General features: G+C 45.3%; 1 protein-coding gene across 3 annotated transcripts; it reads left to right on the forward strand.

Annotated features, from left to right (window-relative positions):
- The first annotated feature begins 4,838 nt into the window (after positions 1 to 4,838).
- On the forward strand, positions 4,839 to 15,708 carry CENPV (centromere protein V). Of its 3 annotated transcripts, XR_002811714.2 has the most exons (6): positions 4,839 to 5,268; positions 8,351 to 8,449; positions 9,801 to 9,870; positions 14,046 to 14,160; positions 14,840 to 15,164; positions 15,286 to 15,708. XR_002811714.2 is itself a non-coding variant. In XM_023653562.2 (5 exons), exons 1-5 carry the CDS (start codon positions 4,889 to 4,891, stop codon positions 15,408 to 15,410), a joined length of 789 nt encoding a protein of 262 aa, XP_023509330.2. In that variant the 5' UTR covers positions 4,839 to 4,888; the 3' UTR covers positions 15,411 to 15,708. The 3 variants fall into 3 exon arrangements, 2 of the variants coding, with proteins under 2 accessions (XP_023509330.2, XP_070084363.1); XM_023653562.2 differs by lacking the exon at positions 14,840 to 15,164; XM_070228262.1 differs by lacking the exon at positions 15,286 to 15,708 and having other exon boundaries at positions 14,843 to 15,164.
- Positions 15,709 to 15,977: the final 269 nt, after the last annotated feature.

Here is a 15,977-nt window from a genome sequence, read left to right on the forward strand (position 1 = left end):
TAGCTCAGGTGCCAATCTTTAAAAAAAAATGTGAAAAAAAAAAGCAAATCATAGAGGAATTATATAACAGTTTATACACAAAGAGAACTTCCTAATCTACAGAGAATATATACTGTTTATGTCCATGGAAATCAATTCTATACCCGGCCTTAAAAGAAATGATAATAAATTCCCAAAAAACCTAGAGGTTCTAGAATTCAGAAACTTTAACTATAGTCCAATATAACTAGAAATTAATCACAAAAAAGAGTTTTTAAAATTTTGCTTGGAAATTAAGAAACAGTCTCTCAGATCTAAGAGGAAATAAATATTATTAGGACAAACAAGTGAATTTAGCAAGGTCATTGGACACAAGGTCAATAACAAAAAAACAATGGTTTTCTATTAGCAGCAATTAGAAAATGAAATTTTAAAATACCATTTATAATAACAGCAAAGTATTTAGGAATAAATTTAACAAAAGATGTATTAAATTTATTATAAAACATTGTTGAGAGAAATTAAATAAGACCATATATGGAGGGATATATTTATGGATTGGAAGACAATATTGTTAAGTCAGTTTTCTCCATCTTGATCTACAGATTCAGTGTAACTCCAACTCCAAAATCCCAGTGGGCTTTTTTTGGGGGGGGGGGGGTGTAAAAGTACCAACCCCACCCCCCTGCCAAAAACACCTTGGTAAAATTACTACCTTGTACACTAGGTCTCTCACTTTTGGAGCACTGAGCTGCCAAATATAAAAAATGTGAATTCTCGGAGCCCACCACATTTTGAGGAAGCCCAAGCCATATGGAGAGGCTATGAGTCAGCACTCCATGTGACAGCCCAACTGATCTCCCAACCATCAGCCAGCATCCACTGCTAGCCATGTGAGTGAAGCCATCTGTGATGTCCAGCCTCAGTGAAATTGCATGAGAGACTCAAGCAAGAACTGTCCTGCCAACTCCTTCCCAAATTGCTGTCCTACAAGATCTTGAGAAAAATAAAATGGTCGTTTAAAAAAACTCATAGCAGCCTTAGTGTAATAGCCCTAAACTGGAAACACTAACTGTCCTTCAACAATAGAAAGAATAAATCAAATGTGGTATATTCATATATTGGAATACTACATAACAATGAAAATGAATGAACCATGGATACGTGCAACAACATTGGTGAAATTCACAGACATAACAATGAGTAAAAGAAATACACAAGAGTATATGCTGTGTGAATACATTTATATGGATTTCAAAATCATGGTAATGAAGTAAGACTAGTGGTTATCCTTGGGGAGGATTGACTGGGAGGAGTGACAAAGGACCTTTCTAAGATGCTGGAAATCTATATTTTGATCTGGGTGATGGTTACGAAGGTGTGCATATAAGTAAAAACACTTCAGTGTATGTAAGGTTTAGCCCAATTTAAAAATGAAAAACATGAACTAGGATTTTATTTTAAAGACCTTATACCATTAAGTTGGCTTGAGGTGGAGAAAACAATTGAATAAAATTTGTGCCTACCTAAAACTCAAAAAAGGCGATAAAAAGGTGTGTGCCTGGAATAGTCTGACTCTAGGAATGAAGTTGACTTGATTCAATCAAGGAGTGACTAGAATGATATGAAAACTATTAGTTGGTCTAACTTTCAGGAGAGTGTTAGTGAAAGGATGAAAATTAAAGGAACGAAGTTAGGAATATTAAATTGGAGGAATTGAGGGATTTTCACAGGAGAACGGTTGATAGCAAAGAGTATCAAGAAGGCTTTTTTTTGTAGAAACTAACAACTGATTCTATGCTTTATACGGAAATGCACAGGACTTAGAAGAGTCGAGACAATATTGAAGAAGAACAAATGTGGAGGACTTACGCTGATTCCAAGACTAAGTAAGTAAGCTAAATAATTAAGACAGAGTGGTCTTGGTATAGGGATAAGCAAGTAGATCAATGGAACGGAATACAGGATTGAGACATAGACCACTGGATATCTATATGAAAAAAACAAAACCTGGTCTCCACCTCACACCATATGCAAAAATTAATTTGAGATGTGATCACAGACTTAAGTATAAGAGCTAAAACTGTAAAGCTTCTAGAAGAAAAGATAGGAGAAAATCCTCATGACCTTTGGGGCAGGCAAAGACTTTTTAAAATGTGACACAAAAAACATTAACCATAAAATAAAAAATGTACAAGTTGAACTTTCTCAGTGGAAAATAGTCCATCAAAATAACTTTCCACTCATCAAAGGTATTACAGTGAAAAGGAAAGCCATGACTGGGAGATATTCTATATATTTAGATATACAGATATCTATATATATTTAGATATATTCAAAGTGTATATTCTGGCAAAGAACTCATATACAGACATGAAAGAATGCCTATCCACCAAACAACCCAAGATATAAAGTAGCCTGACTCTCAGAGGACTGACTTCACAAAAGAAGATATCCAAGTAGTCAATAGGCACTTGAAAAGGTGCTCAACATCACTACACGTCAAGGACATGAAAAAAATACCACAAGGCGATGTCACTGCACACCCACCAGAAAGGCTAAATTTAAAAAGCCTGACAATACCAAGTGTTGTGAGGGTGTGGAGCAACTGTGACTCTCACACATTGCTCCTGGAGTATGAAATGGTAAAGCCACTTTGGAAAACTGTTTAGCAGTTCTTATAAAAACATACTGTTGATCTATGACCCAGCAATTCCACTCCTATGTATATACTGAAGTGAGTTCACAAAAAGACTTGGATACAGGGGCTGGCCCGGTGGCACAGCAGTTAAGTTCACATGTTCCGCTTCTCGCTGGCCTGGGGTTTGCTGGTTCGGATCCTGGGTGCGGACACGGTACTGCTTGGCAAGCCATGCTGTGGTAGGCGTCCCACATATAAAATAGAGGAAGATGGGGGGCTGGCCCCGTGGCCGAGTGGTTAAGTTCGCGTGCTCCGCTGCAGGCGGCCCGGTGTTTCGTTGGTTCGAATCCTGGGCGCGGACATGGCACTGCTCATCAGACCACGCTGAGGCAGCGTCCCACATGCCACAACTAGAAGAACCCACAACGAAGAATATACAACTATGTACCGGGGGGCTTTGGGGAGAAAAAGGAAATAATAAGAAAATCTTTAAAAAAAAAAAAAAATAGAGGAAGATGGGCATGGATGTTAGCTCAGGGCCAGTCTTCCTCAGCAAAAAGAGGAGGATTGGCAGTAGTTAGCTCAGGGCTAGTCTTCCTCAAAAAAAACCCCAAAAAACAAAAACTTGTATACAAATGTAAATAGGAGCTTTATTCATAATTGCCCCCAAATTGGAAACAATCCAAATGTCCATCAACAGAACTTTGATGTATTCATAAACCAAATATTACACAGCAAAAAAAAAAATTGACATACAAAACAACATGGATGATTCTCAAAAACATTATGCTGAGGTAAAGATGTCAGACATAAGAGTATGTGCTTTTTTGTTTTTTAAAGATTGGCACTTTAGCTAACATCTGTTGCCAATCTTCTTTTCTTCCTTCTTTTCCCCAAAGAACATAGTTGTATATTCTAGTTGTAGGTCCTTCTGATTGTGCTGTGAGCTGCCGCCTCAGCGTGGCCTGATGAGCAGTGCTACGTCTGCGCCCAGGATCCCACCCAGTGAAACCCAGGGCCGCCAAGGCAGAATGTGCGAACTTAACCACTCAGCCGTGGGGCCAGCCCCCAGGCTGTTTTTAAATGACTTCAACAGTAGGTGAAACTAACCTATGGTGATAGAAGTCAAAACAGTGGGCCTCTCTGTTTTCTTTTACCTGAGAGAAACTGTCTGGAGTGCTGGAAAGTTTCTGTGTTTGAACTGGTGGTGGTTCCATAAGCTGTACATTTAAGATATGTGCATTCTGCGGTATGTAAACTACGCTTCCAGTAAAGAAGGTGCCAACAACTGAAACTACAGATCATCTGGAAAATTTTAAGAGAATACTTCATATGAAAACTGTAATGGATACAGCTAAAGCTACATTCAGAGGAAAACTTACAGTCATTAATATTTTGATTTTCACCAAAAAATACTAAAAATAAAGGAACTATGTACGTAATTCAGTAAACTATTAAACTAACGATAAAATAAACAAAAAAACAATGAACGGGAAAGTTCAAATTAAGGAACTAGAAAACAAAAAAGAAAATTAGTAAAAGAAAATGTTATTTCTTTGAAGATATGGACAAAATAGAGCAATGAATAGGTTTAGAAAATGTCTGGGTTCAATCAGTGGTTCTTGTGATTTTTGTCTTTAAACTTTGGTGCTGTGTTCAACAAAACCATAATAATGGAGTTTGGCGTGGGATTCATTCATTTATTAAATTAAAAAATTCTGTGGACCATTGATATCCCCAAGACACTTCTATAAATCTGGCAGGAAAGAGCAAGTTTAAGAACTAGGATTTCGGGCGCTATTCGTCCAGCAGATAGCAGGTGTCTGCCCACTTCCACAAATTAGCTTATTTCAGGGGCACCATGGCTCCTGCAAGGTAGGTACTGTCCTCATCTTGGAGAGGAGGTTGCCTCAGGCTGTCCGCTCGCACGCGGCTGTGAACGCGGGGCTGACCCAGGACTCCCCAGGTCAGGAAGGTAGGTGGAACCCTCGGATTCCGAAGGGACGGAGGCGCTTGGGCAGGTGCAAGGGTTCTGGCTGTCGGCAGCGGAGGCCTGCGGGATGCAGCCGGGCAGGTGCAGGCCCCGAGGCGGGCGAGCGAGCCGGGTCTCGGCGAAGGTGTGACAGCCCAGGGCCGGGCGGCCGGGCGCAGCGCCCCCTGGGCAGGCAGGCAGGTTGGCGGGCGGGGGCGCGCGCGGGGCCGACCGGGGGCGCGCAGGGCGGCGGGGACGCGCGGGCAGCGAGGCCTGCGCGCCCGGCTGCGGGAGCCATGCGGCGGGCCAGGAGCAGCGCGGCGGCCAAGCCACGCGGGCAGAAGCGGCCTGGGGCCTCTGCGGCCCCCGCAGCCATAGCCTCGGCCGCAGCCGCCAGCCGCGCACGGCGCCCCGCGGGCCAGGCCGGGGGCGGGAGCCGGGCGGCGGCGAGGCAGTCGTCGGCGAAGCGGCGGCCGAGGCAGTCGTCGCCACGGGCCCAGGAGGCGAGCCCCGGGGAGCCGCCGCCGGAGCTAGCACCGCTGCCGCCGCCGCCGCCGCCCCCCGCGACCCCGACGTCCTCGGCGGACCTGGGCGAGCAGCGGGAGCGCTGGGAGACGTTCCAGAAGCGGCAGAGGCTCACCTTCGAGGGCGCCGCCAAGCTGCTGTTGGACACCTTGTGAGTGTGGCCGGGCCGGGCGCGCAGCAGCCGGCGCCCCGCGGACGCCCCCGGCGCGGAGTCGGGCTCGCTGGCCCGGCCGCCGGCGCCTCTGTCGGCTGGCGGGTTCGGGGCGCAATCCAGGCTGTGCGTCGTTCCGGCGCCGTGGCCCGCGCCGAGCCTCCGTGGCCCCGGGCTCGCCCTAGTGCTCCCGGCTGCGGGGCTTGGCTCCGTGAGGGTGTGCGGCCCCGGCCTGGAGAGGGGGCTTCGCCCTGAGGAGGCTGGGGGCGCCGCGTCCTGGGACACAAAGGGGCCTTCCCGGCACAGCCATACTGCTTGGGACGCTGTCCTTTGTCTCGGCGCGCCAAGGGTGCGGGGGCCTTTCCAGTGAACAGAAGAGAAATCCCACGACTTTCCTCATATCCGAGTCGCTTTTGGTGTTTGCGCACGTGTTCTGGAGAGAGGGTGGAGGGTTTGAGAAAAGCGTCAGTGTTTTGAACCCACTGGGAGGCGAGGTCCCGTTATTCCAGGCGCTCCCTGTGCGGGAGCGGGAGCGGGAGCGGGGCGGGGGCCTCGTCCCGGAGAAGCGCGCGGGGACGCCTGGGATCCGGGGCCGCGGCGCGGACGCCTAGGGAGGGAGGCCTGGCGGCCCCGCAGCCTTGTTACCGCAGGACTGGAACCTCCGGATGGCTAGGGAAGGAGTTCCCGGGGTCCGGGATGTTAGAAACGAGCTGTTAAACTCTGCAGGGGCTGCCTTGTTCTCTCCAGATGTGATATAGTATCTAGATCCCTGCCCTGCAGAACAGGTGCTACAGGGAGATATTTTAACACCCTCATCATATATCTTAGGGTCACTTATTTTATGAATTACAAAGAGCGGTTAAAAATCCTAGAAAAAACAAGAACAGCCTAATAATTGCATAATAACGTGAGGATTACTTCTTTTCTTGAACAAACATATTTCTTTGTCCTTGTTCCAGAAGAAATTCTCTTAGGATGAGTCTTCTCAGAGGTGCAATATTTGGTTTTCTGTGTTCTTCACTGTTTGACTTATCGTCTTGGAGTATAGGCTGAACATGATTTTTTAAGTCACCATCAAACATTTTGGAGCTTTATGATGAGCCGGCTACCCCTAAATATAGGGGATATAAAGATTCTCAGAAATATAAAATTCAAATTTTAAGTAAATTTTAATTTAAAACAACTTAATGATATGTAATTAACAAGACAAGGAATAACAAGTGTTAGAGAGGGTGTGGAGAAAAGGGAACACTCCTACACTGCTCGTGGGAATGCAAACTGGTGCAGCCACTATGGAAAACAGTACGGAGATTCCTCCAAAAATTAATACAACTACCATATGATCGAGATATTCCACTTATGGCTTTTATCCAAAGGACAGGAAAACACTAATTCGAAAAGATATGTGCACCCCTATGTGCGTTGCAGCACTATTCACAATAGCCAAGATTTGGAAGCAACCTAAGTGCCCAGCAATGGACAGATGGATAAAGATGTAGTATATATACACTACGGAATACTACCCAGCCATAAAAAAGATGAAATCTTGCCATTTGTGACAACATGGATGGACCTTGAGGGTCTTATGCTAAGTGAAATAAATCAGAGAAAGTCAAATACCATATGATTTCACTCATTAGTGGAACATAAAAACAACAAACAAACAAACACATAGATAGAGAGATTAAATTGGTGGTTACCAGAAGGGAAGTGGGGAGGAGGAGGGCAAAAGGAGTAAAAGGGCGCATATGCATGGTGACAGATGGTAATTAGTCTTTGGGTGGTAAACATGATATAGTTTAACAGAAATGGAAGCATAATGATGTACTCCTGAAATTTATATAATGTTATATGCCAACGTTACCTCAATAAAAAAAATAAAAGCAATACCTGCTTTAAAAAAAATTTTCTTTTCGCCTATCAGATTGGTATGAGTATGTGCATTTATTAAAAAACCAAAACTCACTAAATTAACTTATATGCAAAAAAATGTATAACTGCACCGTTTTATTAAAATTATTATTGTATGGAAAAAAGTCTGGAGGAACATATAGCAAACAGTTAATTGTGGATCCCTCTGGGTATTAGGATTATAGGAGACTTTCATTTTTAACATTATCAAATATTGTAATGTTTGAATTTTTTACAATAAGCATCATTTATGCATGCAGAAAAAATTTTAAATACATCAAATTAACTGATTCAACTTGTAAAGAAACATGAAAAAGCATACAATCTTAATAACCAAATAAATGCAAATTAAAACTGCAACGAGCGGTTTTTCCTGTAATTGTTGCTTGAGAAGGTAGAGTGAAAGGTTTTCTCATTCATTGCTGGTGAGAGTGTTCACCTCTTTTGGAAAGCAATTTGATGATATTTATCAAATCTTAATAATGTTTACTTAAGGACATCGCTTATATATAAACTTTAAAAGGATTAAAAGTGTATGTAATGTGTATGGATAGCTGTGTAAAAATTCGTGTATGTGAAGTATACTGGAGGTGAATATAGCAAAATTATAAGAGCCTTTGTTAACTTTCTCAGAAGGCTTTTCTGAACCGCCAGACTCAGTCAGGTCCCCTTGTCTTATTTTCCTTCTTTTTTCATAGCAGCCTGTACTTCCTTTATCACAATCATTTAAATGTTATTTGGGTAATTTATTTGATGGCTGCTTAAGTTTGGTAAGGCCAGGAACCATGTCTAGTGTATCTTGTTTACTGCTTTCTCCCTGGTGCCTGGCTCGTAAAAATTCTTAGTAAGTATTAAGATATAAATAATACTTGAGTAGTGGGATTAGGACCCCCCCCCCCAATTTCCCAAAATTTGGAATGCTTTCTTTTGCAGTTTAACAAAATATAAGAAATGGAAAAAGAGCTCATAGACAAGGCAGTGAATCCTTTCTTTTATAAAATTGACCGTAACCTCCTCAAAAGCAGAGATGCATGTGGTTGTCATGTGGAGAAGACTTTTGTCCCCGTCTTGCTTCTTTCTTTCAGCAAGAGGGAGAAAGAGGGAGCTATGCAATAAAGTCCTGCCTGACTATTCAGAGATCTTTATCTTTCTGATTTTTTGTTTCGTTTAGTGAATACCAGGGCCTGGTGAAACACACCGGAGGCTGCCACTGTGGAGCAGTCCGCTTTGAAGTTTGGGCCTCGGCAGACTTGCACATTTTTGACTGCAAGTGAGTGTTTTCTCTTCCCAAATGAGCTCTAACTTTAAAGAGTTAGAATGCAGTGCTTCAAAATCATCTGGGGAGTTGGGGTATAGATGAAACAATATTGGCCATGAGCTGATACTTGTCGGAGTCAAGTGATGGTACATAAGGATTCATTATTTTGTTCTTTCTCCTTTTGTATGTACTTGAAGTTTTCAATAATAAAAATTTTTACAAAGATGAGGGAGGCTAAAAATAACTGAGTCTGCCGTGTGTGTGTGTGTGTTTGTGAGTGAGAGAGAGGGCACTAGCTCCTATAGCACCGCCCCAGGTGACACAGAGCAGAGTCCTCCGGCTTGTGCCTGGCAGAATCACCCCTCAGACTAATTCTTCTTGTGGATGGAGGAGGTGGTTAGCTGAAGGTGGGTCATACTGGGCCCTGAATGAAAGGCCTTGGGCAGAGTCTTCCTAGGAATCCGTTTGGAGGGAACTGGAGGGTAAATGAGTAGGGCTGTGGACTCCTGGAAGCTCACCGTGCTCCATGCCCTCTGGCTCTGTTCTAGATGAGGCAGATGGTTCTGCTTTGTCTGTGGAGGGCCTGCTTTTTGGCACCTTCCGAGGCATTGTGATGGAACAAGGATGACAGGCTCTTACTTCTGGACCAATAACATATTAATTATTAAATATAACTAATTATTCAACAGTACCCAGTCCTTTTTGCCCTTAGGTGGTGTGGTACCTGAATTATATATGAATAATAAATACTCAAATGGGGGAACTGACCAGGCTACTAACAGTGGAGCACAGAGTGGAGAAGCAGCACCGTGGAATATTTTGTTAGAGGATTCTGGACTGAATTAGAATTTTTTAAAAGGTGGACTAAAAGAAGGGACTTAGATTTAATTCTAAAGATGGTAATTCTGAGGACCTGTTTTCCATGGAGCTAGGCTTTTGTGATGTACAGATGAGGAAAGAGGGAAACCTAAGCTTCCTCCTCCATTTTTGGTGTGGATATTGCAGAGGCGTGAGATCGTAGCTGTGCCTGGTATTTGTTTTCTAAGTGTCTCAAATCCAACAGTTCCCTTCACTGTAATAAACTGGGGGGTGGCAGCAGACACGTGGCTCTGATGGCCCTAGTTTTCTGAGGGGTGGCTCGCCGTGACTGCTGGCTGTGCGACCTGCAGGCCCTTCTGCACATGCAGAGCAGAGGCCCCAGGTGGCCAGTGCGTCTGTTTGAGCCTCCCCTTCTCTGGATGCTGCTGAAAGGGGCTTTACCTCTGGGGTCAGTCGGCTCTTAGGACATGTCAGGTTGGGCCCCTTGGGCACTCAGGGTGCAGACGGTTGTTCACAATTTGGGACTTGCTCTGTCTTTCTGTAGCTGCAGTATTTGCAAGAAGAAGCAGAATAGACACTTCATTGTTCCGGCTTCTCGCTTCAAGCTCCTGAAGGTTAGTGCTGAGAGCAGGGTTGAGGAGCCCCCCGTGGACGCTCCTGGAGAATTTGAGGGGGCAAGGAGCACATTAGGGCCTTTCAGGGGACTTTAATTTCTGTTTTCACCCAGGTTTCATGCTTATTTTTAAAAGGTTCTGTTATATTTCCCCTTTATATTTTGGATGCATATTTGATATTACTGTGAAAATATTTTCGTGTATAGAGAATCCAAAAATAAGATCACCCAAATCCTATCAACCAAAGGTAACCTCTGTTATATTTTGGTGTACTATATCCTTGTGCATTATTTTCTACATAGATAAATGCATCTAAACATATTGCAAATGTTTTCATCGAAGTAGGGTTTTACCTTTTTGTCTGTTTTATAACCAACTTTTACCATTTCCCAATGAAAAATATATGATTTAAAAATTTTAACTTGTTATTTTGGGAAATTTTCTGTGCTTGGCACAAGATTTGAAAGGTACAAAGGTGTGTGTGTGTATATACATATTACTGGAAAGTCTTCCCTCCACTGTCTGTCAGCCGCCTAGTCTCTTCCTCCCCCAACCATTTCCTAGTTTAGTGTTATTAGTAATGATGCTATTGCTTTATACTATTGTTCCTGTATTTGCAGCATGTTTTCTTATATGAATGTATCATAATCAGTTGTCTATATTTGAACTTCTAGGTTGAATGCCATTTTTTTTCCGATTCCAAACACTATGGTGAACCTCCCTGTGTATACACCTTTGACAGTTTAGAAATTGTTTCTTCAGGATCAGTTCTCTTAGAAATAAAATCTCTGGTCAAAGAATGCAAACTTTAAAAAAAAGGCTCTTGCCACGCTATTGCTAATGTGAGGTGGGATGGGCCTTCAATTCCATCCTTTGTTCCTGTTGCCCCCATTGTGGTCTGACAGACCTCTCTGTGCTTTGGAGTCATGATCTGTTTCCATGTCTGTCTCCTTTACTAGATCATGAGGGTCTCCAGGTACCACCTGTTGTCACGTCTGACCAGCTCCTGGCCTCATAGGCTTGGCGTTGAGTAGGCACTCAGTGAGTGTCTGGGAGGAAAGACTAACGGAGTGAATGAATGCATGAGTCCTGGTCTTTCCTAGTTAGTGAGATTTAATCTCAGACGCTTTGGGCCAATTTGTCCCTTTTTCTTTGTCTGCCCCTTGATCCTTCGTGTGGGTGTCTGGTCAGGGAGGTGGGACAGATGAGCAGCATACTGTCCCTTGTCTTTCCGGTAAGCCGGAAGAGCGCCACTGTGCTCTCCTTGGATGCCTGCTGGAGGCTGTGGCCCCAGTTCAGCTTTGCCTCTGAGCACCTGTGACAGACGTTTCCTGAAGACACCACCAGGTTCAACCATGGGCTCTTAGGTCTCGGAAGTGCTACTTTTTCCCTTTATTTTTTTCCTCTTTGAGCCTGCTTATCACTGCATTTTCCTGGTGCTCTATAGTACCATTTTCTTTTACCCCAGCCTGTTGAGGGAGCAATTTTCTGTTTGTTTTTTTAAATTAAGTGCAAAACTTCTTCATTCATTCAACAGATATTTATGGGGCACCTACTGTGTACTAAGCACTATTCCACTGAAACCCAGCAGTTAACATGACAGACAAGGCCCTTGGAGCTTACATTCTGTAGAGAGGGAGACAAATAAATAAGAAAAAACTCGATAGTGCTATTTAGAGAGTTAAACAGAGCAATATGATAGAAAACAGCTGGGGAGCTGGTTTTGGTCGGTGAGGGAAGGTCCCTCTGGTGTTTAGATGAGGAAGATGTAGGTGGGGAGGGGTGCAGTCAGGAAGAGTGTCCCCGGCGAAGGGCATGCACTGTGCAAAGGGGCACACGCTTGGTGTGTCTGAGGAGCTGCACGGTGGCTGTGCTGGCTGGAAGGTGGCCAGGGGCTGGAGGTGAAAGAGTGGCCCAAGACAGAGTTTGAGAGATGGCAGGGCCAGACAAAGAGACAGATGTTATTCTTTGTGTAGTGTGAAGCCCGTGGAGGGTTTTAAGCAGGATAGTGACAAGACCCACTTCAGAAGTATTTTAAAAGCTCCTTTTGGCTGCTGTGTGGAGAAAATGGATGGTAAGGAGGTAAGTGTGGAGACAGGTTGTTGGGTGGGCCAGGTGAGAGATGATGGGAGCTTGGATTACTAGGATGGTAGTCATGGAGATGGAAAGAAAATAGATACTAGGAGATATGTTTTGAATAGATAATTGTACACGTTTAAGAGAAGTGGTTTTCAAACTTAGGTGTGTGCACAATCACATGGAGGACATGCTAAACCAGAATGTTGGGGGGCCGGCCCTGTGGCACAGTGGTTAAAGTTGCGCTTTGGCGCCTGTTTTCGCAGGTCGGGATCCTGGGTACGGGCCTCCTCCACTCATCAGCCGTGCTATGGAGGCATCCCACATAGAGAGTGGATGAAGATTGGCACAGATGTTAACTCAGGGCTGATCTTCCTCAAGCAAAAAAAGAGGAGGATTGGCAACAGATGTTAGCTCAGGGCAAATATCCCTCACCAAAAACCCCCCAAACAAACCAAAAAACAACCCCAGGGGCCAGCCCTGTGGTACAGCGGTTAAGTTTGCACACTCTGCTTCGGCAGCCTGGGGTTTGCTGGTTCAGATCCCAGGCACAGACCTACGCACCACTTGGCAAGCCATGCTGTGGCAGGTGTCCCACATATAAAATAGAGGAAGATGGGCACAGATGATAGCTCAGGGCCAATCTTCCTCAGCAAAAAGAGGAGGATTGGCAGTGGATGTTAGCTCAGGGCTAATCTTCCTAAAAAAAAGAAAAACCCAGAATGCTGGGCCCCTCCCTTGATTCTGTAGGTCAGCGGCGGGGGCCTGAGAATTTGTATGTGTTACACGTTCTCAGGTGATGCTTATGCTGCTGGTCTGGGGACAACATTTTGGGAGCTACTATTTTAGAGGAAGGGCAAACAGAACTCTAAAGGATTGGGTGTGAAGATGGGAAATGAGAGAGGAGTGAAAGTTACATCCACAGTGTTGGGCCTGAGCAGCTAGTTGAATAGAGATGCCAGATTCTGGGGGACAAGCAGGTGTGGAGGGGTGCTGGAATCAAGAATTCTTTTTTGAAAAAGTTCACTGAAAGATCTCTTTTGAACATTCATGTAGAGATAGGAAGTGGGCAGTTGGATATACAGGTCTGGAGTTGTGGAGAGAAATCAGCTGGAACTATCAGTTTGGGAGTTGTTGGCATGTGGATGCTGTTTAGACCCATGAGACTGGGTGAATCTACTGGGTGGATGGTGTAGCCAAAGAGGGCAGAGGGGCAAGGACAGAGCCCTAGGGCTCGCCAGCATTTATAGAGAGTTGAACAGAGGGGAAGAGAAGCAAGCAGAGGGAGGGCCAGCGGGGAAGGAGGAAAAACAGCAGGAGAGCGTGGTATCCTCAGAGACAGATGTTTCAAAATGGAAGGACTGGTACTGAGAGGTCAAGTTAAGAAGAACCAGTTAAGAATCCAGTGGTCAAGAGAAATGACCATTAGATTTGTGAATATGGTGATCATTGGTGATTTCTGACTAGGCAAGAAGACAGGAGAAATGACCAGAGAGGTTGGCTGATAGGCCCCAGGAAGCAGGTGTTTTCACTCCCTGCCATCCATGGGGCATGCTCTCTTGCCATGGATCAGGGAAGGCTTGAGTCTGAGTTGTTCTGTGTGACTTGACCTAAGAGAAGCCGTGAGCTGTCATGCACCCAACTGACATGTCTCCGGGCAGTTTAGATGGATCCCTGCCCTTGAGAAGCCTCTAATCTCTTGTGGGAAATTGGACTTGTCCTCAAAATCCTGAGAGCTGTACAAGAGGGCTTCTCCCCATTGAGACTTTTGAAAGATTTATTTTTTAGGGGCCGGCCCGGTGGCACAGTGGTTAAGTGCACACATTCTGCCTTGGTGGCCTGGGGTTCACCAGTTTGGATCCCGGGTGCAGACATGGCACCGCTTGGCATGCCATGCTGTGGTAGGCATCCCACGTATAAAGTAGAGGAAGATGGGCACGGATGTTAGCTCAGGGCCAGTCTTCCTCAGCAAAAAGAGGAGGATTGGCAGCAGTTAGCTCAGGGCTAATCTTCCTCAAAAAACAAAAAAAAAGATTTATTTTTTAAATGACAAAGAAAATCTCTGTAGAAAGAACAGCTGTTTGTCTGTTTTCCTTCAGGGAGCTGAGAGCATAACCACATACACGTTCAACACGCACAAAGCGCAGCACACCTTCTGTAAGAGATGTGGCGTTCAGAGCTTTTACACTCCCCGCTCAAACCCCGGAGGGTTCGGTAAGTGAAGGGATGAGCTACAAGCTCAGGAGGGATGTGGAGAGGCCCTGTGGCAGCTCTGGGTTAAGATGCTGGTTGGAAAGATGGGCACTGGTGCATCTGGCTTGCCTTCTGGTGGCTCGGCCCTTTCACCTGCGTGTTTTAGAACGGGCTCTTCAGCAGAGCTCTTTTCAGATGACGGAATGTAAGACTGGCCGTGGTCGTTCAGAGACCAGCCAGATCTGGTTCTCATTTGCTGGGGCTGCCAGAGCTATATGTTGCTGGGGCTGACATTGAGGCATTGATAGAGAGAGGAGGGGAGGGGCCCTGAGCCTGTGGGGTGGGGGAGGGAATTCGAACAACAGTGGTGGTTAAGGGGGTGAAGGAGGCAAGAGTGAGGAGCATTGATAATGCCATTTAAGAAAAATTGGATTTTTTCAAAACACAAACAACACCCAAGCCCTGCTTCAGATTCTACTTGGATCTGGGGGGGAGAAAACTGTTAGACAGTTCCTCAGAATGACACCAATTGCAGTGTGAACTGAGTGGAAAGGAGTGGTTGAGGGTATTCCTGAGGGATCTTGTCCCTGTATAAATGCAGCCTCCAGCACTGCGTTGGGGCGGCTGTGACTGACCATCTTGTGCCTTGTAGGGGGGAGGGCCGGACATGACCCTCGCCCTCCACGTCTCATTTCTTTAGCAGCTCCTGTTTGTTCCTCATCTGTCATGTGGAGAGTCCTTCCTGCCTACCTCGAGGATCAGGAAAGGCTTTTGGAAAGTATAAAATCTTGTACAGATGGGGGAAGTATTTAAGGCTTAGGAAATTATCTGTCCAAACCCTGGAAAAGGCCTGTGAATTCATCAGGCTGTCACATGGAGATCGCTCTAGGCTTGAGTCTGTCTACTCTTTTGTACTCTCAGCTTAGTTCTGAATGATGTGCAGCCTCTGCCATCGCTGGTTCGAGAAGTCTGATCCCCCTCTGAGGTGAGGACAGCAAGCGAGGAGGATGACAGTGTAAGCCATGGTGTGTCACTCAGAGAGCCTGGTATGCAGTGCCTACAGGTGTAGCTTTGTCCGAGAGGCAGTACAGTGTCTGGTCTCACTCATACTCGGGACCCCCCTTTCTCTGTGCCACTTCCCTCTAGGAATCGCCCCACACTGCCTGGATGAGGGCACTGTGCGGAGTGTGGTCATTGAGGAGTTCAATGGCAGCGACTGGGAGAAGGCCATGAAGGAGCACAAGACCATCAAGAACATGTCTAAGGAGTGAGCTCCTGCTTCTCTCTGAAAAGGAGGGACGATTCGGGCCGGCATCTTGGCTGTCGACGCTGCACCTCGGGGGTGCTCACGAGTGTGGCTGACCCAGGCTGTTGGTTCCGTTGGCCGGTGGCCGTCTCCATCTCCGCAGTTTGCTCCAGCTACCGGTTTCTTTAGGCAGCTCTTTGTCCTTCCTCAGCCCAGATTTTGATGTAGGCTAGTTGACGTCCTCCTTTCTCTTCCCAACTTTTGTGTGATCTTTTAGAAAGATAAATATTTTTAACATTAAAGAAGTTACTATGGTTTTATCATTTTCTTTGCACATTGGTTTTGCTTCTGAGGCCATTTAATAGCAGGTATTTACTGAGGACTGATAAGATGCTTGTCACCAAATTGGGAGGGGGAGATAAGACAAATGAACAGTTATTAAAAATGGAAGATTATGAATGATCACAAGCCACGTGAGTTGTAGAGATAATATGAGCTTTAGGAGTTCAGAGGGGAGGGGGCTGGTCATGGAAGACTTGGGGAGGGTATGATTGGGGTCTCTTTTTTAAGGTAAATCAGTGTCTGATTTTTT

The sequence above is a fragment of the Equus caballus genome, chromosome 11, assembly GCF_041296265.1.
Source record: "Equus caballus isolate H_3958 breed thoroughbred chromosome 11, TB-T2T, whole genome shotgun sequence".
In the NCBI taxonomy this organism is placed as follows: Eukaryota; Metazoa; Chordata; class Mammalia; order Perissodactyla; family Equidae; genus Equus; species Equus caballus.

What these genes read in the sequence shown, in the direction of transcription:
- CENPV (XM_023653562.2), top strand. Translation starts at nt 4,889, where the DNA reads ATGCGGCGGGCCAGGAGCAGCGCGGCGGCCAAGCCACGCGGGCAGAAG. An exon ending in AAGCTGCTGTTGGACACCTT is followed by an intron (nt 5,269 to 8,350) that starts GTGAGTGTGGCC and finishes TGTTTCGTTTAG; the next exon opens with TGAATACCAGGGCCTGGTGA. An exon ending in CTCAAACCCCGGAGGGTTCG is followed by an intron (nt 14,161 to 15,285) that starts GTAAGTGAAGGG and finishes ACTTCCCTCTAG; the next exon opens with GAATCGCCCCACACTGCCTG.